This window comes from Diadema antillarum, unplaced genomic scaffold (assembly GCF_040938485.1).
Source record: "Diadema antillarum isolate AM-2024a unplaced genomic scaffold, OU_Dant_1.0 scf00000029, whole genome shotgun sequence".
Classification (NCBI taxonomy): domain Eukaryota; kingdom Metazoa; phylum Echinodermata; class Echinoidea; order Diadematoida; family Diadematidae; genus Diadema; species Diadema antillarum.
In genome coordinates this window covers 4,755,655-4,781,050 of record NW_027270918.1, presented here as the reverse complement: position 1 = coordinate 4,781,050, position 25,396 = coordinate 4,755,655, and the positions used below count along the sequence as shown (strand labels likewise).

General features: G+C 37.1%; 1 protein-coding gene across 1 annotated transcript in view; it reads left to right on the top strand.

The window, feature by feature from the left end:
* The window catches only part of LOC139738421 (polypeptide N-acetylgalactosaminyltransferase 2-like), a 166,508-nt gene extending 155,651 nt beyond the window's left edge, over positions 1 to 10,857 (top strand). Inside the window, exons 11-15 of the mRNA XM_071649061.1 lie at positions 3,621 to 3,713; positions 6,510 to 6,593; positions 7,374 to 7,506; positions 9,391 to 9,510; positions 10,421 to 10,857. Coding sequence (XP_071505162.1) covers positions 3,621 to 3,713; positions 6,510 to 6,593; positions 7,374 to 7,506; positions 9,391 to 9,510; positions 10,421 to 10,591 — 601 coding nt within the window. The 3' untranslated portion in view covers positions 10,592 to 10,857. The remainder of the gene's footprint in view (positions 1 to 3,620; positions 3,714 to 6,509; positions 6,594 to 7,373; positions 7,507 to 9,390; positions 9,511 to 10,420) is intronic.
* The last annotated feature ends 14,539 nt before the right edge of the window (positions 10,858 to 25,396 follow it).

The window sequence follows — 25,396 nt, the reverse complement described above, 5'->3', positions numbered from 1 at the left end:
TGGAACATATTGCAAGCAAACATTGTCACACGTTTTTATTTTCGCACCAGTTTCTTGTTGCACAAAATGTGTGAAAATTTCCACACAGCGAAAATTTCAATTATTATGGTATGTGTGAACTGATATAGGGAATATAAAAAAAAAAGAAATTGATCATATCATCTTTGACTGATCCCAAGATGTCATGTCATCCCTTGTCCAAGGACAAAGATGTTTATAGAAGCTGTAAGTTGGAGAGGTGAGGAAGGATTATAAGAAACTCTGGGATAGGGAAGAAATGTGAGATGGAAGAGAAAAACTAGAATGGAGCAGAGATGTGGCAGATCTATCAGCATGACAGGTTAGCATCATCCAAACTTTTTAGCGCAGGACTGTGAGTAGAACGAACTGTGTCATGTGACGTGGGGAATCCATCTCTCGTCCCTGCGGGAGACTCTGATCTCTGATATCATGTGACGCAGGGGAAGAAATCGGGTCATCCCGACAGCGCTTGTCCGTCATTCCCCCTCCGCGTACATTTCTGCATGTCTCTCCTCCGACCAAACTAGGCGTGTGATTTTGGATTATGTTATGAAGGGTCAGGGCACAGGAAAAATTTATGTAAGGGTGGAGGTGGGGGGGGGGGGGGCAGAGTATAGAGAGCAGGGGATTTGTGTTTTTTATGATTGACAAGTTTCTGTCGGGGATAAATAGGCACTCGAGTGACCTCCAAATCTCAGAATTATGTGAAAAAATTTTGTGTATGCAGCAATCAAATGATACGGATGTCCCCCTCAAACAACCATCATAACAGTCAAGGTTATGAATGTGAAAGGTAGTCTGCAACAGCGGTATTTTTGGAAGGTGATTTAACTGTTAGTTCGGTCTATGGATGTTTTCTTATTGGTGTGATAGTCATATCATTTTATTGCTTAGATATTATCAAGTGCACTTCTGAACCAAAGCAGGAATTTTTATGGCATGATATATTGTCTGCTGCTCGAGGTCTATATAATGCTATAATCACTTGTTTGAATAGAGATTGTAACATTGCAGAAAGCCTGCATCTTGGAACCAAACATTTTGATACATGAACCAACAAAATCCAGACTAATTTGTTGAAAGTATTTTGGTCAAAAGCCGATCACTATATTAGATATTCTGTATCCCACAAAAAGGAGCCTGTGCATCAAAAACAGAAATTTAGAAAATTGTGAAGTTCAGCCTTCTCTCTCAAAGAGATATGGCAATGTAGTTAGGAAGCCACTTGATGATTTAATGACTATCATATCAAAGAGGGCCTTTGTTGTTGTTTTTTCTTTCCTGTTTGCCAATAATGTGTGTCATATTTATGGGTTTGGCACTGTATCAAGGGTAATAGATTTGCTAGCCTAATGACATTCGCGTCATCTCGGCATTTGAAGGTAATTTGTCTGTTTTTAAACAGGCTTTCGTGGCTTATTGTTGTTTTGATCTTTTCCTTTCTCTCAGACGGGAAAGTTTCCTCCAAAAGAAGGAATGATTTCAGCAGCAGACACCTTCTTAATTAGATGTCGTAGGCAGCAGTGCTGAATCCACATTATAAAGGCTTCAAAGTTAACACTTTGTGACAAGCTGTTAGCTGTATATCATAAGCTCAGCGTGGGAAGTAATCGCCTTCTCCTAATTGCAGTACAATGTTAATTGTCGAACTAAACAGCAGCTGAGGTGTCTATCTCACTAATTTGAGGGGAAAAATCAGTCCAATCAGACAAGTTCTTAACTAGCAGGCTTTCCTGTAATAAAGGCATGTAGCTCTGTTTCCATGGAGACTGATTTTCCTTCATTATGCAAAAGGTCAACTAGGACTAGTCTGTTGTTCCACTTCAAGAAAAATACCTTCATGTTGCTGATGCAAAAGAAGATGTATTATTCTCGTCACATTGCCACCTTTTTTAGGTTACTTAAATTGACTGCAATTATCTGAGGACAGTAAAACCTCTTTAGCTTTAATGTTACTTTATCTAATCTAGAAAGCTGTGCATAAATAGAATCATCAAATACTTTTAGGTATGCAAAACAGGAACAAATCATTATTGTCCCCGCCGAACGGGTTCGAGCAGGGGACTATGAAACGGGCTCCGTACGTGTGTGTGTCCGTCCGTGTGTGCGTCCGTGTGTGATCAAAATCTTCAATTTGCTGCTTCTCTGTCATTTATGAGCCAATTTTGATTCTGTTTGCTTTATATGATAGCACTACATGGGAGCTTTGAAACTTTTACACAGAATTTCAGTTGTGACCTTTGACCTTGACCTTTGACCTATATTGTACATTTTGCTACAAAATGCTACTCCTTCGCCATTTCTCACCCGATTTCGATTCCGTTTGCTTTATGTGATGGCACTAGGTGAGGGCTTCAAAACTTCTACACAGAATTTTGACCTTTGACTTCTTTGACCTTTGACCTTGATTTTTGACCTGTATTGTACATTTTGCTACAAAATGCTACTCCTTCGCCATTTCTAACCCGATTTTGATTCCGTTTGCTTTATGTGATGGCACTAGGTGAGGGCTTCAAAACTTCTACACAGAATTTTGACCTTTGACTTCTTTGACCTTTAACCTTGATTTTTGACCGATATTTTATTGTACATTGGCTACAAAATGCTACTCCTTCGCCATTTCTAACCCGATTTCGATTCCGTTTGCTTTATGTGATGGCACTAGGTGAGGGCTTAAAAATTTCCACACAGAATTTTGACCTTTGACTTCTTTGACCTTTGACCTTGTGGTAATTTTTACTTTTCCTTGTTCACAAATAAGAAAGGACAAAGAACAATACAAGGATGTATTGAAAATTTCAAACACAGACACAAAGTAGACAGCAAATGCTATCACAAGAATTAATTATTTTGGTAGTGTCAGTTCTTTCGCACATGCTGGTTTTGTTTTGTTTTTTGTTTTTTTAGGGGGAGGGGATTGTACCATAAGTTCTGTAGGGAATTTGAAAAAGAATGATAGCAGTCTTATTTGCCCTTGTTAGCCTCATCACTCGCACTGATGCTGTCCCAGAGACATCCCCGTCACAGGGGATATGGTAGGTAAAACATCTTTTTGAAGGGGTGAATGCACACCAGGCAATCATCAAACAAATAATAAGACTTGTATACATTGAAAGTAGACCAGACCACTCTCCACGATGCTCAAGTGCTCCGGTTTCATTGATTGAGGACCCTACTGATGGATGAGGTGCATTTCAATTTGTCATTAGGAATTCATGTTAGTATACACGATGTCGCAATCCTTCTTTTTTGCTGTTATTGATCGAGAACCATACTAATGGATGATGTACATTTCATTTTGTCGTTAGGAATTCATGTTAGGCAGTATACATGATGTCACATTACATTTTGTGTGTGTGTGTGTGTGTGTGTGTGTGGTTTGTTTGTGTTTTTGTTTGTTTGTTGTTGTTGTTTTTTTTTGGAGGGGGTATTTTGATAATGGCCCAATGCTTCAGGAAGACTTCCTTCATATGATCTGTTGTATGTATTTGACTTATTTCACCTAGTAACAGTATAAGTTGCTTCCATTGTTTCTGTGTTATATCAGTGGTATTATTTCAGAGTGTACAATAATTGTCACGTTGTCTTTAATCCTATAGGAACACAAGGCGGACGGCAGAAGTCTGGATGGACGAGTTCAAAGTTTTATTTTACAATGCTAGACCGTCGGCCAGAGGGAAGCCCTATGGAGAGTGAGTATTGTGAAGAAAACCTTGCGTACTTCCTAGCAAATAAGAAACACATTTGAGAGGTGTAGGTTCCTCATTGTTGCACTGTGGTACCCCATCTGTATTTGGGGCTGTAAAGACCATTTTCAGGGCTGCTTACTCTCATGGAACTCATCCAGTTCTAACTGTCTAAATCTGATAGATGGGTTTTCATGCTGTATTTGCAAAATGGAAAAGCTATAATCATGACTAGTGTGCACCAGATTGCACCATTTAGAATGTAGAAAAATTGTTGAAGCTCCCTACCGAGGAAGGGGGGGGGGGGTTTAATTTCACAATAATGAATGCTGTGCCATGATTAATGTCATAGTTACGATTGACTCGTTTTGGATAACTTTGCTATTACCAGAAACTCCTCAAATTGTACTTTACTAAATACCCAGCAGCAGAGTTCACCGTGACATTATTACCTCCGCCAAGGGAGGAGGTTATGTTTTTGTTACCGTTGGTTTGTTAGTTAGTTTGTCCGTGTGCAAAATAACTCAAAAAGTAGTTAACAGATTAGCATGAAACTTGCAGGAAAGGTTGAAAATGACACAAGTACCAAACGATTAACTTTGGTAGTGATCCGAGAATTTTGGGGGAATTTATGAAGGATTTCTGATATTTTGGCAGGTAGGGTCAATGAACTTGGGAGTTCAAGATGCGCGTATTTGAGGTTTTAGTTTCTGCTAGGGCGAGGCGAACCACGCAGCTGAGGGTTTATGACGTAACAAAGACTTCTATATTGGGAAATCGGGCGATTTTTCAGCATGTATAGGCCTACCTATGGGTGGAAATCACTGATCTCTATGGAAGAGCCCAAAGAGCTTTTCCCCAGTGGTGGAGAGGAGAAAAATCTCTTTGGGAAGAGCATGATCATCGTTGGAAAGTAGCTGCTTGGCGGAGGTCTGTGCTCTCAGAGTGCTTTTCTAGTTTGTCAAATAATACAATGCGTATTTGACTGGCAGTTTTATTCAATATCACTCTGAAGAGTAATGGTTATCATTGTCTAACCTACTTCAGGACAAATCCTTAATGGGTCAATATTCTGCTTTACCCTGCTGCATGTTAGGCTAGACTTTGCATCAAATTGTCCATGGAACTTCTTCTGCATGTAAATCTAAATCAATGTGGGAAAAGAATAAAGATCACAGAGTACAATATAGCAAGCAATCAGTGTACAGACTTTGAATCATCTGGTAAGCCATACCATTTGAAATGTATTGTGAAAAAAATAAGAATAAAAACAAGCAGCGGTGCAGGTGTAAGATGTCAGTCGCAAGTTATTTTTCCTTTTCCACCAGACGTCAGATTTGGCCGACGCCCATTAGTGATTAAAGAACGAAAGTCATGTTCAGTCTTGTCAGCTGCCGATGGATGGAGTATTAGATAGAATAGAACATTCCTGGTACCAATCACAGGGTGTCAATCATCAGGGCACAGGCTGAAAATCTGCGTAATTGAGAAGCTCTGATACCAGACGTAAAAGGGCAGGCGACCTCGCCTCGCTCCCCCTGAGTCTGCCTCCAAATTCAATCTAAACCGTAGCTCTCAGGACCAGGGTAGGAAATTTGGAGCAGTGATTTAGCAAGTTGAGAAGTAAGAAATGCTGCAAATGAAAAGGAGTGTTTATGTACTGGAGAACGAAATTGAGTTTGACATTTCAGGACTACAAATTAAGTCTATCCAATTTGATATGATTTGATTAGGATGGAAAGTGGAGACTTGGCTGAGATGTCTGTGATACCAAAAAAAAAAAAGTGTAAAACTTCATTTTGTTGTAGTTGTTGATATGATAACATGATATCCCTGCGAGTGAAATCAGCATGTTTTGGAATTTGTGAAGCATAGCCATATAAGGAACTGCCAAAGTATGTTCTAATCAGTAGTTTCTGATTAAGAAATGTTTTGTAGTGGGATACAAAGTTGTCTTGTGTGCTGCTTCAAAAACTCATTGCATCACATAGAATGCACTATATCCAGGAGCTTTATTAGAGTTTTATGCATGCATTGTAAAGTTTTAAAAGTCTAAATGAATCGGGGAACTTCGTTAAAAGTAAGGCAAGGAATGAGACAAATTAATGCAGTGTTTGTAGATAATAGTCATCACTAGAGGGCGATATTCACTTTAGGACAAAGTTGTAGATAACTCTCCAATACGTTTGTACAAGAATTTCATTATGTTGTGATTTCTTCTTCTTTCTGAGTCACTGAGTCCATTTTCCAGGTGCCTAATGTGTAAATAAGGATTTTTGCATGGTATATCTAGATTCTAGTTAAAGATATCATTTCAATCACAACAAATTGGATTAAACATGAAATTTCCTGGAGAGTTCTGTGCAATTTTGAACTTAAATTTTGAACTCAATTTTGGTTGCTCTCACAAAGAATTGTGTAAATATGAACAGACAAAAAATTTTTATCGTTGTTTTTCTGGAATAAATAGAACACTTGATCAAGCAGAAGAAAGTCATTTCCTCTTTATGCTTACCTTTGTTATAATTATTTGAGAAACCCTGTTTCACTTAAAACAATCATAATAATGGTAATGGTTTATTAAGAAAATTCATTTGCCATGGAGATGGCTGAATTGAAGAATTGTGTACATTTCATTTTGTAATAACATACATAATCATACAACCATTACAAGCATGTAAGAGAAAGCTTTGTAGTTAGTGCTTCATTGTCGAATATGGCATCAAAGTTTTCTTACAAGTATTTTTCTCTCCCGCTATCTAAATATTTACTCTCTTCACTTTTTTTTTCTCTCTCTCACAGTGTGACGAGCCGAAAAGAATTGAGGGAACAGCTGCAATGCAAATCTTTCAAGTGGTATCTGTCAACAGTATATCCAGAATTGAAGTGAGTTTTAGCAATTGCTCCAGGTCTTAAATAAATAACAAGAGAGAATGTGGCCCAAACCCAAGAATTTGCAGATAGTAATTATCTGGTGAAAAGAGTGCCATCTGTTGTGTGCTGCCCTATGCTTTGATTTGAGAACTTGACAGTTGTAGTGTCTACAGGCATGTTTGCTAGGTTGCGCTCATATTTTTGTGACGGAAAAAAAAGAAGGAATGTTTCTCATAGTTACACCAGACTTCTATTTCAGTCTGCCAGTGTAGTCACACATCACATGGAATCGTATTACTCAGAAAGATGTTTTGCTCCTTTTCATATATGAAGAAAGTGTATGGTAGAAATAAATTCAAGCATCAGATAGTAAATTAGACTGATGCCGTTGACATAACTATTGAAATTGAATGCGAGAAAAGACGATGAGAGGAATTATGATATAAAGTGAATTAATTATTAGTCATTTCAGGTGTTCATGTCTCTCTGTGTCTAGAGATTGTTAAAGTGATCATACGTAGGACAATGTGTGCTTTTATTCTTTTTTTTATGATGTTGGAGGAAGTACCAGATAATGCAAATGAATGTCATACATCAAGAGGAATTTTGATTAAATGGCTTTAGGCTATACGAAATAAAGATTCCAAGCACAATGAATATTTCATGACTTTCACTTACCCTGCAGTGTGCTGTGTATGCATTAATGCTATCCTAAAAAGAAGTTTAGGTTTAACTGGATGCTCCCATTGAATTCTAATTCTGCACAAAAATATATAAAAATTGCCTCTGCAGAATTCCTGGTCCCAGCGAGCTGATATACGGCCAGATTCAGCAGGGAAGCCTCTGTCTGGAGTCCTCCCCGCATCCCACGAGTTCAGCCTGGCCTCCCATAGTGGTGCCATGCTTACAGGAGGAAAGGCATCAGGTGACAAACATAAATCATGCGCATCTATTCTAGTGTTTGCTGTAAAATTTTCTTGTCACCTAAGCCATGAAAACAGGTCAAGTCAACTCTGGTGCTGTTTTTTCTTTCTAAAGTCATCATATCACTTGCTTGTCATTCATCCCGGTGTGAATATGTCCGCAAAGTTAGTCTTTCTAAAATGAACAGGTGGACTTTATAAAGTTTGTGTGTCCCTTTTGCAACCCTGAAGATTAGTTTCCTTGCCAAAGCTGGTATATGGTAGAGGTAAGTAATTTAGACCTTTCCTATTTAAGAAGAATAAAACCTGGAAACTTCTTTATGATGGAGAGGGAATAAATGCTATAGATTTCCAGTGAACTTATCCAGACTTGCAAAAATTACAGAACCTACATGCTAGCCAAGTCTATGTAAACCCTAATCGCTCAATGAGGAAAGAGCCAAATTTTCTTGTGGCTGGTTCAAGGGTAACTAGGTTTTTGAGAGTGCTAAAACTTACGGTAAAACGCTGCTAATTTCTCAAATTTTTCTGTTCATGAGTCTGGACTGACAGAGAAAATATTAGTGCACTCTACACAGGCATCAATGAGTCACAAATGCAAGCTGGTCTTGATGAAACTCCATAGCAGCCCTGCACACTCTCTGAATTTGGGGGCAAATGCAATATGGGCACCAAGGGAATGAGAGGAATTTACAGTTTCTTCAAATTTACAGTTTCTTCATCTTTAAAAAAAAGAAGTTAATTTGAGCCAAAAATGCCAAGAGCTATCCATAATAGACTAGGATTTCAGTGTTTATATACTTTATGGCTTTATGAATCAACAGTTTTAAATATCGGTTTGAATAACTTCCCTAAATAGAACACACAGGTGCACATGCAGCAGAGCACTGTAACCTTGAGTTGTCATAGCTTCTGTATAACTGGTCAGGTAACTTGCTTTAATTGATGATGAAAGATTTATTGGAAAGGAAACTCAGTGATATGATGGGCTTGATGTCCACCTCCCTGATGTCATGCACTGTGCACTCAGCCAATCCTCTATGAAGGATTTTTTTTAAAGGATTCTGTAATGACAGCATGAATTAGATTTCATCCTGTTCAGTATAGTGCCAGTTTTAAAGAGGTTTCTCTTTAAGTGAAGTCTTTGTCTTCCTTTGAATTCACTTCCAGTATCATCTTGGATGAATTGTGTCAAGGTCAAAAAATGTTCAATAAAATGCGTGAAAGTTTGGGAAAGTACAGGGAAGCGTTGCAGAGGCCAGAGAATTATGAATAAATCCACCTTGGGTAGTTTGTTGAGCCTTTTTTGACACTATCTGAAACTGATGTGTAGAGGTGTCTTAAAAAGAGAGGAAATTCTTAAGATATGTCTTCATGAAAGTGATTGAATTGTACCTTGACATTTTTGATAATGGATATTCGTTGAAGATCTGTGGCCATGTTGTAAGACATATTAGACCTTATGGTTGCCTCAATCTAATTCTGCGTCCATTGTTAGAGTCTTTTCTTTGTATGTGTTGTTTCCAAACTTGGATGATTGTGCATTGCTATAGTGCATTATCACCCTGTTTCTCATTAACAATGGATTAAACCTCCATATCAAAAACTTCCATCATGCTTATATAGATAAAGGTCCTGCATACTCTGTGCCATATATGGTATGAGATTCTGGCATTGTTACTTGATCTACAGAAGATATGCAGTTACTAACTAGCTTTCACATTTTGATAACCTTCTCCAAGATTTCGTACATGATATGATAAACTCTTGTCTGTCTCCACATTCAAAAATGCAAGCACAAAAACATCCTGTAGATTTGGAAATCATATCTCTTTAGATTCTATATCTTCTATTGTATTACAATTAACTTTTCTTTCCCCTGGCAGTCCTGGATCATCACCAAAGATGACACAGTAGAGCAAGAGTCCTTGTGTCTGACTGTGACTTCAACCCATCCCACCTCCAGGGTCTACATCGCAAACTGTGTTCCTAACGACATCAAGCAGGTCAGTCCAAAAGAGGACTTCATGAGAATGCATTGCTTCTCCCTCGTGATTCTGGCTTTGCCTACCCCCCCCCCCCCTGTTTGTGCTTTATTAGATCTCACACATACAGCAGTATTAAAGCTGATTCTTCTAAAATGTCAAGTTCCTAACACTTTGTTGGTTTCATCCTAAAACTTTCTTTAGAGCGTTGAATCTGAGGATATTATTAATTCTTTTTTTTTTCGTCAGAATTGAATGAAGTAGTCAATTTTGTAGCATAATGGAGGATATTTGTCTAATTCAGTCGAAATTTTGACTGATCTGTGATATTTGCATTATTGCATTCATGCCTTCTTCATCTCTCCTTAGAGGTCACATTCTCCTCACAAGATATTGAGTGTCATATGACTGACATCAGTGTGTATCAAGTTGGGTAAATTTCTCAGTAATAAATGAAAAAACTGAAACCTTTCTGAAGTTTAGCACATGAAATGAAGTGATCCCACAGAACTTTTCACAAAGAGCAAGGTGCAAGCCCGGTGAAGTTGGCCCTCCAATACACCCTTGAAAATGGGCTAATGATAACAACCCCTTGTGGTTCAATAGTGGTGACTTGCAGTGATTGGCAAGTGGTATCAACTCTGTGCATCATGCCATACAAATGAATGAATGAATGAACGAACGAACGAACGAACGAACGAACGAACGAACGAACGAACGAACGAACGAACGAACGAACGAACGAACGAACGAACGAACGAACGAACGAACGAATGACTTGCAAACAAGGGGATTACATAGTCACCACAAGCAAACCCAATGAATTGAATTGACTCAGAAATTGACTTGAATGTATACAGAAATTAATTTTCTCTCAGCTGTCACCTGTTAAAAGTTGCTCTTTTTGTATCTTTGGTGTTCTTACCAACAGAAATGGACACGGAATGGAAATGCCTTACAGCACACCCTGAGCAAGTTGTGCTTGGACAATCAAACACCAGAGAAGGGACTCATAGTGGATGTATGCGAGCCCATCTCAAGAACTCAGTCATGGATGATCAAACAGTCGTCCTCTCTCTCGCGGGAGCACGGCCTCAGGTGACCCTGGGCGCACCGGGGTGTCGTGGGACGGGGAGCTGCCCTAAGTGTAGTTCATGCATACCTCGGGGACTGACCGCTGCGTTTGATGGTGATTCCGGGCATTCTTCAGGGACGTGGCCTATCGCAAAGTGACCATTGGTTGGTTGTAGGTCATAAACTGACAGATAAATATTTTGATCGTCGGAGCTACTCTGATGGTTTTTGGAGCAACTCTCATGATCTGGCATTGGGAGAGGAAATTCATTTGTGGCAGCAGGATGCTAATGTGTTGGATCCCACAAGTCACATGTCACTTGAGATCATATCAACAGTGCAAGCTTGACGTCAACGAATGTTGGATGGAGCCCTCAGCTATGTTGATGATGTTGGTCGATTACATCGACAATGGAGGGATGTGACAGTGCAGTTGAATGCATATTTTTCGTGTGATCATAGAAAGTGTACTTTCCCCATTGTTGCCCTTTTCACTGTAATTTTTCAGTCAGCTCAGCAAGAAGTGATGGATAGATAATTTGCCTTTGCCAGGTTTAAAGTATAAGCTATCAATATGATACTATTTTTGGATGTAATTTGCAATATTTCCTTGCCAAAGAGAGTGCTGCTCTCGAGATAGTGGTGCATGCACTATTTTCCCCCTTGTTACACTGAAACATTGTACTCTATCTGTATCATTCTTTCTTAAACCACTTTTCATTATCATCGTGAAAGCTCTAGATAAATTATTTCCTTGTTTGTGTTTACCCCTGTCCATTACTATTTTCACATTATCCTCTGTTGCTTTGCTATCTGGTAATCTCTCTGTTTCTCACTGTTTAGAACAGCATCACTATGAACATGATGGTATGCTTATCTCTTTCTCTCACTATATTTACAAATATATCTTTCTCTCTCTTATTGTCTTTAATAATGATACATCTATCTCTTTCTCTATATTTCTCTAACTGTCTTAAATAGTATGCTTTATTCTGTGTCTCATACTCTCTTTGTTGACAGGCCCTATGTCTTTTTCCTTCATGTTTAAATGTAATATACCTTGCTTTTTCTCTCCATTTCTGTACCAGTACATCTTTTTCTTTCTACCACTCTGTTAATGATGTATCATTCTCTTTATCTCACTGTCCCTAATGATATATCATTCTCTTTATCTCACTGTCCTTAATGATATATCTTTCTCTCTCTCTCTTGCTGCCTTTAATGATATATCGTTCTTTCTCTCTGTCTTTGACTCTACTGAGGTATCTTTTTCTCTCTGTCATTGTCTTTGATGATATTTTTCCCCACTGTCTTTAATAATGTGTATTTCCCTCTCTATCATTGTCTTTAATAAAACATCTTTTTCTCTTTCTATCATTGTCTGTAATAATATCTCTCTCTCTTTCTCTAACTGTCCTAGATGATATATCTTTCTCTCTCTCTAACTGTCTTCAATGATACATCCATCTCTGTCTCTGTTGTTAATCACATGTGTTGTCTTTCTCTGACTTTGATAATATACCTGTCTCTTTTTCTCTCTGTCTGTCATCAATATCTTTCTATTTTTCTGTCTGTTTTGATAGAATATACATTTATCTTTCTCTCGATCTCTTTAATTATACATGTTTCTCTTTCTCTTACAGTCATTTATCATTTGTCTAATATACATTTCCTACCAATAGACCATTTTACAGTTTTCCTGTACAATCAGGTTAGCCATGTATTCTGATGCTACTTAATCACAGAAATGACAGGCAGTGTATTTTGAGGTGAACAAATAATAAGATATCATGACAAAAGCTATAGGTATATCAATGTTACAGTTATGCAACATTAAACAAATCCATTATGTATATTCTGAAATCATATCTTATGTTTAAATCAATTGTTCAATAAAGTGGACAAAAATTGGACCTGTGACACCCATACCAGTCTTGTAGGATGAATTGATTGAAATCTCAGGAGACTGTGTAAGCAGGTAACTGACAAAGTGTTGCTTTGACATCCATGTAGTTGTTTGGAAAACAACAGCAACAACAAGAATCATCACATCAATCATTTATTTATGTATGTATAAGTATTAGAATTATCATAATTGACCAAGACTGATACGGGTCTATGTCTCTGTAATCATTGTGTTAATCACATGAACATATGCAGAGAAAAGTGAATGAAGAGCAAATCTTGTAGGTTTCTTATTCCACCAAAAGAGCAACAAATACCAAAGGACATTTTCCTTGTACTGTTTACATGCAAAGCACTTGAGCAGCACATGTAGTTTCATCAGTTTTATCATGCTCAATGAGTCGTATCAGCTGATTTGAAGCAGCATATGAAATTCTACGATTTATTGATATTTATGAACTAAATCATTCTGTTTGACATTATTTCTCTTTATTGTAAGTTTAGTGTTCCCAATATATATGACAGATATTCAGTAACTACAATATGGTAGACTCAACTATCTTTTGCCGAGCAGATGATTAGTGTGATTAATTTGAATGATTTCAACATAAATAGTAGGGGGTTCAAGAAATATAAACTTTGCTGAAGATGAAGACCCTTTTAATGACAAACATCATGATGATTTGAGTCTGAAATAGATTTGATTTGAAACTGAAGAATTTGTAGAAAAAGCTTTAAAAATTGTTTCCAATTTCTTCCAACAGCAAAACTACTTTCTTGATAAAAAGTTTTTCAGAATGACTGTCATTGAACAGCTCGTCATTCATAAGCACCTTCCCTATGGGCATGCGCTTGTTCTCGTAGAAATGGAGGTCATATTTGGAATAAATGTGTTTTGATGTATTTGGTAGAAGTGTAACTGCATGTATTAACATTGCAGCCAAAAGCCTGGCATGCAGTTTTCTGCCCTTCTTCATATCTAGCAGCAATTTCTGATTTATTTCACAGGGTGGACCATTCCTTCAATTTGATTGAAGGTCCTGGCTACATGGTGCATTCTTTTCTGTCTTTGTGGAGTGTTTCTAGTATAGGTGGATGATATAATAGGTGATCTATAGACAACTAAATTTAGAATATCCCCTGAAATATGGGTGGGCAGAGATGCACTTTAAACTTCAATATGCACTTACCCTTGCAATGAGATTTTGAGTAGAAATGTTAAATGAGCCTTTTACCTCAGGAAGCTAAATTAGCACAGACTTGCTTTGTCAATATTTTGCCAACTTTGCTCTTAAGTCCTTCTGCCACAACGTATGCCTAGTTTTTTTGACACTGAACTTATTTAACGGAATCACTTCTTGCATCTCAGTGCTTTTTTTACCTCAGTGACACAGACAAATAGAGAGAATCGACCAGAAGGTGTGATGGACGTTGCCATGAGATGTAGGAAAGTTTTTTTCATTCAACAAGCCAACTCGGAGTGATGCACAAAAAACATAATCAGTGATATAGCATTGACACCACTGTTACAAAATCATTTTTAGAGAAGGAATATGACCTTCATGGACATCGAAGTGAGTCGGACCAGTTTTCTATCAGCGATATGTCATATTTTAGTACTGCTACCGTAGGGTAAAGGAACATTACAAATGGTTTTGTTCTTATTTTGTTTGTTTTATAAACTAATCAACATGTTGTGATTGGTGTTCTTAAAAATATGCTTTTACTTCTATATTCATTTGCCAAATGTATTCTATATTGATGTTTTATCTTTATAAGGTAACTTGTAGTATTATTTGAATTTTGATGGTAGATCTGTTTCATGCAAGGTAGATAATTTATGGGGGTCTTTTGTGTGTGTGTGTGTGGGGGGGGGGGGTGCAAAACTGTTTAGCATTGTATTAGTATCATAAGAGACAGAGGGTTTGAATATCATGTTCATAATGCTTTCCAAAAAAAGATATCATCTCCACAAAGTTGTTAAACAGTAAAGACTTCCGAGTGGTAAGATGAACATGTGTATGCTATGTGTATACCACAAGAGTGTTTGTCATTAACCCGTTGGGGGTAAACTGATTTTGCTACAACACGCATTTCCCATAGACACCTGAATTCAAGTCCCGAGTAGGGACTTATCCTCAACGGGTTAATTGTTGGTGTACTTTACTCTGCACAAACCTCCATACAAGAATATTCATTTTCGTAGAGTAGTTTAATGATTCAGCCAATCAGAATAGTTTCAGGGTGTGGTCCAGATCTCAAATGTGCAGACTTTGTCTATTGTCTGTCACATTATACCTCCAGACACCCTCCCACCTGAAACAAAAAGAAATGTGTGAAAGAAATAGAAATCACATTGACGTCATTCTGAGGCATTTGAAGTGCAATTTTTACTTTACATTGTAGTTTTCTTAGTTAGGGACAACTTAATACCTTGTATACCAAGCTAAGTAGTGATCCCCCCACCCCTTATTTGTTCAGTTTGAGTGTTGAAATAGGGGGGGAAAAATCCCTTGTCAGTCTGTGTGCCCTATTCTAATTGCAGAGGATTTTTACGTCCTTTTTCTGATATCTTTTGTGCCTCTTTGCTTCCCTGTCTTATTATTTATCATTTCACAGTATAGTCTTCCTTCAAGGATTTTCGTAATTTCTGAATATCATATATCAGGTATGCTAGGTAAGACATGTATAGTACTAGTTTTTTAGTTCACTCGTTTCAGGCGTTTTATAGTAAGAGTCTGGGCATGGCATTTGGCTTTTTAAATTTTTTCCAAATGATGTATTGACTTTATTTAAAGATTGATAGCTGATGTCAAATGTGATTTGGCATTCAAATTTTCCCATGGTTTGAGTCTTTGTATGTTAGCAGATTACTTTTTCTTATGCATTCTGTTGTTGCTGAAAAGGTGATATGCCAAACAGGGTACATACATGGGGCCTTTGTACTATGGTTATTTTATTCTTTGTTTGCAATATGATCATATGACTTTAGCAGTAAATTGAAATATCTCTCTTTTTTTTTTAATAAATCATTGTAGTGATCATTGTTAATATTGTGCAAGTAAAACTTGGCATAGCAGTAAATGTTATGTTTCTGTGAAAGCGTGTTTAACAACTGGGATGACAACCTAATCAGGAGCTTATTGTTGAATTGGGCAAATTGTTCCTCGGTATGCATTTTTTTATTAAGTGATATGTTTTCTTGGATGTCAGTTGCAGAAATATTTCTCTCCCAAGGTGCTTTTATGCTAGGCAAGAGGAGCCCTAAATCTGTGTAGAATAATATTATTCTTTAGGGCAATTTTATGTTATGATTGCATGCACACAACTCTTTCTATTTCTCAAAAAGAAATAGACTCCAGATTCCGATCTGTGTGGTGAGTTTTGTGAATGAATGGTCTGGTTTGAAGACTATATTTAGGAAACCATTTCAGGTCCAGTTGTAATGAAAAAGTACTGTATGAATTTATCCCCATATTGGACTTGTTCCTCATATTTCCATGGGGAGAAAGAAGCGATATCAATCAGTCTGTGTGAAAATTGGTCGTAACAAGTCATATCCCTCGTTGTGGTTTCAAATTGGGAATAGATTGATGACCATGGCACAATTTTTACGTGTCAATAATTAGTTTTCAAGGAAGTACCAACAGGTCACATTGACAAGAGGGCTAGATCTTATATTGTGCCCTCAATGATTAGGTCACTTAATTTACCAACCCTGTGCAATATGATAGAACTGTGATAGGTAGTTTGTGTGTATGGTAATAGTCTTGCCAGCCCTTTGACTCAAGAGGTGAGTTAAATTTGAGCTGGCAGCATAATACGCTTGATCAAAGACTAAAGACTCAAATCATTAGTTAGTTTGTGAAGGATAAATCTTAATACTAATGTGGAGTGGACAGAGTAGACATACAGTGTATTATGGTTCCCTTTAAACTGACAAGCAGTTGTGATAAGCATTTTTTTTTCTACTAGCTGCTATAAAATCATCTTTCTTCTCTCTGAGTTTAACATTGTTTTCTTTGTAGTATTGAGAAAGTTTCGTAAGCATTTTTTTTGTTCTACTAGCTAATATAAAAACATCTTCTTTTTCTTCTCTCTGAGTTTAACATTGTTTCCTTTGCAGTGTTGAGAAAGATTCATGTTCTTGTTCTCATCAAAGTGGAACTATTTTTTATATAAAAACAGAACTGAATGTGGTTTGTAAAACCAAAACAGTGTTAATGTTGCATGGGTCAGTGGTCAACCAGCTACACAATATACCCCCCTTTTCTGATGTGTATGCCTAAATTGCCTTTGATGTGTGAATTACATGTGACATATATTTTCGTGAAGAAATAGTTTAGTTTTACACTTTCACTTTGCCCATTGATATGAATGCAATAAGTGATAATGATATAGGGTATTGAATAGCATTATTGTTGTTTTAAGGAGGAATCATTGAAGCTGCCTTGTAAATGAAGGAGAGTATGTTTTGCTGTCAAAGCAATTTCCCGCTCGTTCGGCCTGTATTGGGCAGAGGGACAGTCTATTCTACAACTCGGAGAATGGTATGGCTGTTAATGTGTGGATGTCAATGAGAGTATTGACAGGATAAACATGTACCCCAAAAGATGATGCAGTGCACTCCCATAATACAACCAAAGTCCTCGGAACCGGTAGTTTTCTTTCATTATATCAAAATTTCACTATAATTGAACAAATGAACAATGAAAAGAAGCATAGAGCAGGTAATATTGTGGCTAAAAATTTTTAAATCATTGTAACCGCAATTTCGTTATAATGGAGTTCTACCGGAGTGCACTGTCCTTGCTAGAATAACATGATCATTCATGCACAGAGCAACCAGCTCTAGCTCTCGTTAGTGTTTCACAAAGAATATAAGTTGATCTTAAAAGTTCAAAGTTAAGATCAACTTGAATATTGTGGTAGCCGTTGGTTTCCCTGTTCAGTTTTATTCAGTGTTGTCAGAATCCACTTCAAATTGTTATCAAAATTTATGGAAAAAATTCTTCTGTCTGTTATTTTGATTTGTATATTTGTGGCTGCATATGACAGTCTCCCAAATTTTCATTTTCATGTGCAAATTAAAATATCATTGAAGATACACACAGCATACCATAAGATTATAAAGGTGGTCATAACTTTAATTCTTCATGAAACATCCCCCTAGTTAACTTTGTATTTCATATGTTTTGCCCATATTTGAACTTAAAGGAGAAAACTCAATAGAAGAGGTTATGCTGTTGTATTTTGGGTATGGCACATTTTCACTCATTGTACTAGTATAGATATGCATGACAGTTGTACAGATGTAACACATGCTGTTTATTTTGATTCTTCATGCATGGCCCGTGTTGTACATCAGATGTGTCACTAGTATTATAAGAGACCATTCCATGGAAATTTGATGCTTCAGATCTCTATGGCCAGTTGAAAAACCCACCTGCGTATGCAATGTTGCAGTTGACGTAAAAAGAATCGGCAGCAGTATATTTGTAAGAGTACACTACTCAGAACTATTTAAGACACTTTTCCGAACATTTGAAAGAGGCCATTGGATGAACCCCTTATTCCTTCTTATATGATAAAAGAGAGGGGGAGGGGAAGATATTTTTTTTTTTTTTCAAATGGCAAACTTTCAGTTTCTTCCTATGTAAATCCATGTTATTGTGAACGTAGATTTACCCATTTTTACAGGAGACGGGATGCAAGCGGCATTAATATGTACTTGGTGTGCATACAGCAACTCTTCAACTACCCAGTCATCTGTGATTGCCCCCCTTCCCCCCCCCCCCCCCCCCCCCCGTAAAAAAAAATAATAAACCGAATAATGATAATGAATTCGATAAAAAGAACAGTGTTATTAATTGACAGCAAGTGCAAGTGAGCATACTGCTTGGAAGAAATGTTTTCTAAGCAGTGCAGTTTAAAGTGGCAGCGACATTGGAGTGCAGTCTCAAGCACTAGTCTATTTCTATATATCTATATTTACAAATGATCCTCGCTAGTATTTTTTTGTATTCAAAAAGAAAAAAGAACACCGGAATTTCTTAGTCTTCCTTGAGAAAGTGGAATGTTTTGAATTTTTGCATATTGTTTACTACTAGGGCATTTTCAAGCATTTTGTGTACATTGTTTCAAACAACAGTGATGGAAAAATTCGTAGAATAAAATTTCTATCACATCTATAGCATTTGCTCTTTGCTTTTTTTTTACTTACATGTCAGCAAGCTGTGTTAATCATTATTTGTTTTATGAATAGCTTATTTTTCAAATTACAGACTGTGATCCCCACAAGGGATGCTTGGTTCAGTTTCAAGTGGTATCATTTCCTGTAAAGTTGCGATGCAGTGATATTAAGCGATCTATCAATGTATTTCTTCTTTATAGATATGCTGTAGAATTATGTCTACTGAATTTTGCACAGAAAACTATCTTGATATGCTGACTGCATTTGGGAAGTGAAATTCCCAGGACCATGTGTACAGAAGTGTCGAAATGTGCACAGACCGTACAGTCATTCTATTTCTATTCTAAATATTGCCATATCAGAAACTTTGATGCCTATCGTTTTCTTATTTTATCGAATTGAAGATGATGACATGAAAATTGGTGCAATGATTGAGTGATACAGCAAGCGGAAAAGAAAATAAAAGTTTTATAGTATATGATTAGTATGTGAAGGGCATAAAGCCATATTGAGATGTGACTGATATACGATTGTAAGGCCTCTCTGTGCCTGTCATAAACTGGGATGTATTCATCGAAAAAATTTAGTGATTGGAGAATATTTGCCTTTCCTTCTAGATGATGAACGATATTAAACCAGAGTGTGAAAACGGAAACTGGTCGATGTGTTTCTTTTCTTTCTGTCATTGCATCTCATTTCATATTTTTTGTTGTTGTTATGAACGAAAGGAGTACTAGCAAGTGTTTGAATACTGACATTTGAATTATCCTGTTTTGATGAGCTGAAGCATAGTTTGTTTGGGGATTTTGCACTTGAAGTGAAAAGAAAAGAAAAAAGAGAGGGTACTTTGTGTGGACATTTATGTTTCAACTTCTTCAGCCTGCCATGACATAATGAAAAACTTTAATTTTAGTGAGGGTGATCTGAAACAGTGGGCCTGCCTTTCAAGAAACAGTCCAAATTCATGGTCCATGTTTTCATCTTTCAAAATTGATTGTACATTGAAGCACATAGAAAATTATACATCATTTCAGTTAATGCATCTGTGACAATGAACTTGCTTTTCAAAGGTCAAAATTCAGTTTCATCTTTTAAAGTGGTCTGCTTAGTGACATGCATAATATCAGCAGTGGAAATTACTAACACATCCATGCTTTTCAAACAGAAGTCAAAAATCTGAACTTTATTCTGTTCTTCCCAAATGGGATTTTTGGGGGAATTTGGATGTAAAAGGGCATCCACCCAAACTTTGTCATCAAATACTCTGAGATACGCAAATAAGGTAACCTTTCTCACTTTGCCATGTGGTGTAAAATTCTGTTTTTGACTAAATTACTGAAAAATTAAGAGTTGGCTTATGTTATCTTCTTGATGCAGTCAAAGCCACAGTTTTTTAACTTCTTCCATCTGGGAAAGGAGTGTATATCTTTATCAATCAGATGTGTACCACAAAAATTAATCTCGTGTGGAAACCTACATTTATTTCCTGTTATTGAGACTTTTTTTTTAAAGGGTTTTTCTTGCATTCTGCATGACAGAGTGTAGAACTTAGGGAGAAATAGTCTGAAGTTTCACAAGTGAACTAATTTCTTTTATAACTGTAATCTGTCCAACATTCATGAGGTACCAAAAGAAAGTGCATGGACAATGACCCATCAGCTGATGGCTCCTTTCATACTACATAGGGAATACCCTAACATGGAAACAATATACATTACTAATGTCAAGCCAATTTTTTCCAGGTAACTTTTTCAGTAAATGTCACAAACCTCTGCATCTTTGCTTTCACAATAATTATGTATGTCCCCAATTTTTATGCTTAACACCACCAAAAGGACTTCACAATGACCCATTCAGCAAGTCTATCACAGCGACAGGCTGTAGACCCTGTTCAATTAGAATTTTCCTATATAGAAATAGAAATGCATTCCTCACTCCTGCTCTTGAAATTCTGGAGGTTACTTACATTTATGGATGATTTTCTACCAAGACAAAAAAAAAAAAAAAAAGACTGGTGTAAAACCAAAAATATTCGCGGCATGAAAGTTTCACCATTTGGAGCTGACAGCCTTTTTCACGGCATGAAATTTTCGCCAATATTGGGGCCTACACCCTTTTTCGCACATGAAATTTTGCAAATTGCCACTAGAATTCAATGCATATAGTGTAGATAAAAACTTTCGTGTTCATTTTGATTTCGTGAATCTTGGCTCTTGCGAAATTTGTGAAATAAAAATGCATTCATGAGGATTGCTGGTTTTACTGTATTCAGTCTGAATACACTGCTCCTTCAACAATTCTTTGGGGAAACATTCTGGTGGCCAGGAGCAACCTGTGCTGTGATGCACAAATTGAAATGTGTTTCAATTTGTGCATCAATGTGTAGACTGGTCTCCATATTCTGTAGATTTTTGTTGGTGTTGTCAGGTGAGGAAGAAATGTGTAAATAATACTTGTCCATCACAATATGAGCTTTGTAGCTGTACTCCTGGAAATGCACAGCCTCGCCAATCCAATACCACTTTCACTCTCAACCATGCAAAATATAATAAGCCAGTTCACAGTAGTCTGCAATGAAGTCTAAACCACAGACTTAACAGAAACATGGATTAAATTTTCAATTGGAAGAGCAGTTGAAAACAGCTAAGTAGAAAGTGGCAATCAACATGTAAGTGCTGCATGAATGCGTTTGTTAACCCATTGAGAACGGGCTGCTTTGGGTATACAGTGGACTCCCATTATAACAAAGTGCTTGGGACCAGCAATTTTCTTTCATTATACCAAAATTTCATAATAACCCAACAAATAAACAACAAAAAACAAAGAGCACATAATGTAGGAGCCTAAATTTTTCCTTTGCTGTAACCGGAATTTTGTTATAACCATGTTCGATATAACGGGAGTGCATTGTAACATGCATTTCCCATAGACACCTGCTCGCGTATTCTCGCGACTCGTCTTCAATGGGTTAATTTGGTTGAAAACAATAAACATTCACCAGTACATTCCAATATGCACCTCCTTCATACATGAATATCTATAACATAGTATTCATAAAGACCTATCAAGCTTTTCACACACCTCATTTACAAGTCACTTTCAAGAAAAGGTCTGCAAAAACCTTTATCTGCATATATGCTCAGATCTTCCCTGACTAGCTTTTTACATAGAGCAGTCAGTTTTCATAAGGACAGAGCCAATAGAGAGGAAGATCGTAAAGACGGTGTGTAAAAAAGGAAAAGATACTAAAAGATTTTATTTTGCCTCTTCTCCAAAACGTGACAAACTCATATTGCCGTTCCCATTCCTTTTTACCACAATAAACATTACAAAAAGTCAGAGAGTACTGTATATGCCAAAAATTTTATGAGTCAGGTTCTATTCGTGAAATTACAGACACGCAAAAATATTGACTTTGATCCCGATATGAATGTGACGTACATGTAAACATTTCTCTGTTCAGTTCAGTACTCCACGATCGCGAATTTAACCACTCTCGAAATCGTCAGGAAGTCTTGATTCACAAAAATTTAGACTCGCTAAATATATGGCGTATACAGTACTCGAGTCTTCCATATGAAAAGAGCGATATCATTTCTATGTGCTTCTGAATGATCCAAGAATGTCTTAGCGTGAATACTCTCACTCAAACCATTACAGAGAAAGGAACAATGGTAGTAGTAGACATGAGAACTGTTCGCTTCTTACTAACATTTTCAAGTTCTTGTGCCTCATGAACCGCAGTACTGAAGATTTCTTATACTCCCTACATGCTACAGCAAAGGTGAACACAAATCTCAGAGTGATATTTCTTTGTTCTGATTAAAACTCAGTATCACATGTGTCATCAATTTCAAATTTACTTACATGTACAGTGTAGACATGACTGGTGGCAACTTCTGCAATTTTCAGAAAAAGCCCCCAAAAATGAAGAAGAGAAAAAAAAAAGACTTCAGGAGAACCCTATCTTTGGTAGCAGTGAGGGGTCAGTTACTGCCCAATGTACTTGCTTCCAGAAAATTTCCTTTGCGGAATTCTCCTCATCCTCCTCTCCAGAAATGACCGTATCCTTACCACGTCGAGTCTGTAGTCAATGAAGCTGAATAGAGATGATGCACAAAACAATACAAACAACCTCCCAAACAGAGAAATTAACTTGTCCTACTACATTCCTCGTAATTTTGAACTATGCATGAAAGTTACACTTTGATACAATATCAGAATGTAATGAAACCTTAACATCATGGAAAATAAGTCCAACTTCACTGAGAAAGAAAACAAAACAAAAACCTTACCCTTCTATTCAAGGCAATCTGTTCTTATAGAAAAATATGGTGTATGGCATCACTTCATCATTGTTAACTACAAGATGCTGCATAATAGAATACCAAAGTGTGATGTCATAGCTATTCATTGCCATGGAAACCGGTTCCACACAACCTCAGCTGGCCAAAATACCTGCACACTATTCTCATGGTCAGAAAACTGGGTATTAACGGCAGCTGGAAAACCCAAGATCAGTGCAAGATTGGCATATTTTGGAGACAGAATTGTGTACTTTCTTTCCATAATCGCTTTGAAATTCTATGAAACTGTACGATACAGTCATGAATCCTGATAGCCACTAGAAATGTCATTGATAAATGATGTAAAAGAATGGTAGATGAAGAATTTTGAACGCCGACACCGTGTCAACTGTATCACCATGTACATTTGTACACTGTATGCTTGTGCATGCAAAGCATTCACACCGATTCATGGATTCACATCCTATCTCCATGCATGAACTGTACAGCGAGCTGTTTGTTTTCACTCCAGCTAAACCAGAAGTGACGTATACCCGACTATGAGAATTGCTGCTAACCATACTTGCACCTGGTCCCAACCCAAGCTGTAACATCAGACTGTGACATCATCACTTCGGCACTCTATATTCCTGGCTTTCACAGGTGACTACTGGTACTTGAAGCTTAGAGAAAGGACTGACACAGTTGGTTTCTACTTCAAAACTGTATGCTGCTTCAAAACAATTCTTCAAACTTTCCACCCATGTACCCTACAGGCTTTAATATATTTACAATGTGAATGGCATTGTGAGATGGCGGTCCTGATAAGAATAAAATTATATCATTCAACCATTCTCCGGGCACTACAAGCATCTCTTTTTCTGAAGCAGTGAGCTCATGGTTTCTGCTCTTTTTCTTCATTTTCATACATCTTCCACCCCTTGGACAACAAATATAATAAATGACAACCCCCCCCCCCCCAAAAAAAAAAAGCCAACAACAAACAAACAAACAAACCAATGACTTCACTTGTCAGTATCCTTATAATATGAAACTTTGCAACCAACATGAATCCCATTCATTGATCACTATATCCAACAGCTCAATGCAAACTGGACAAAGCAGGGGAATAGCCATACATCCTTCTGATTACCAAGTGATATTGAAGTTTGAAAATAGATTTCCTTGTTTCTGGTACATTTCAACACTACACACGCTTTTGATTAAAAGGGCACCTCGTCAGCTAAAATGTTCGTTCTTGGTACTGTTTTTTGACAAGAAATTTTTTGATATACAACGCTCATTCTGTACTGGATTTAAACTGGACAAAGGAAGGCAAGAACAAGGTCACCTCCAGACCACCTCAGTTTCAGAATACTCCTGTGAAATTTGAGCTCTACTACATTATGTCACTCTACCCTCATTGGGCAAATTACTGTGCATATACAACATGTTTGTATGTATGTATGTATGTATACATAAAACAGGGCAATTTCACCCACAACTCTTTGGGTCAAATTTCACTGGAATGCAACAATGATTTCAACAAGAAAGGTACATTCCGACAGCAAGATAAACAATAATTCATTTTATCTTGGGCATTAGGCGTTTGAACTTTTGCCTTCTCAGGGTTTGGTTCTCATGAATTCACATGTGCGAGAATACATGTATGCATGTAATTCAAACCCCCTTAGGTACCTCACTGGGAAATACAGATCCTGCTCACTATCAGCTCAAAGCCAGACTGTGCAGCAAAAATACTTAGGTGTCATTGAAGGACATACGACACAAAAAATGAATGAATCTATTTTTTTTCTCTCTCTCTCTTTGTCTATGAATTGATGATAGCTGTCCATGTTATTCAGACTTTGAATCAATAGATGGGAATTCCCCGGTGAGAAAGGGCTTGATCCCACTGACTTCCAAGTCTTGCATTGCTCCATTTTGCATATCTTGGTACTATTTTTTGACAAAAGATGACCAAAGGCATCTGGAAATATTACATACAAAGCAACATTAACCAACCAACACTAACCGATCTTTTTGATATTTCTGAGCATAAACACAATTTACTTTGCACAAAACTTTGTCAATTCTTGCTATAGATATCACCTGACTACAGAAGAATCAAAAACATTTTATAAAAGCAGACTGATGGTGAAAGGAACTTGAATTAAGCGAGTCCCAGAAGAATGGGAAGGAAAAGTTACAGTTTTTTGTGAAATCAGACAAATATGAAAGTTCTGAACATAAATACACAAAATACATGTAATTTGTCCTTTAAGCGGCATGTCAAATCACGTGTGATAATCACCTGGGGGGTGTTTCATAAAGCTGTTCTTAAAGTTACGAACTACTTACCAGCGACTGGTGATCAGTTTTTGTGCTGAATCATGGAAATTCTGATAAGTATAGCACATCACAACTGATCACCAGTCGCTCGTAAGTT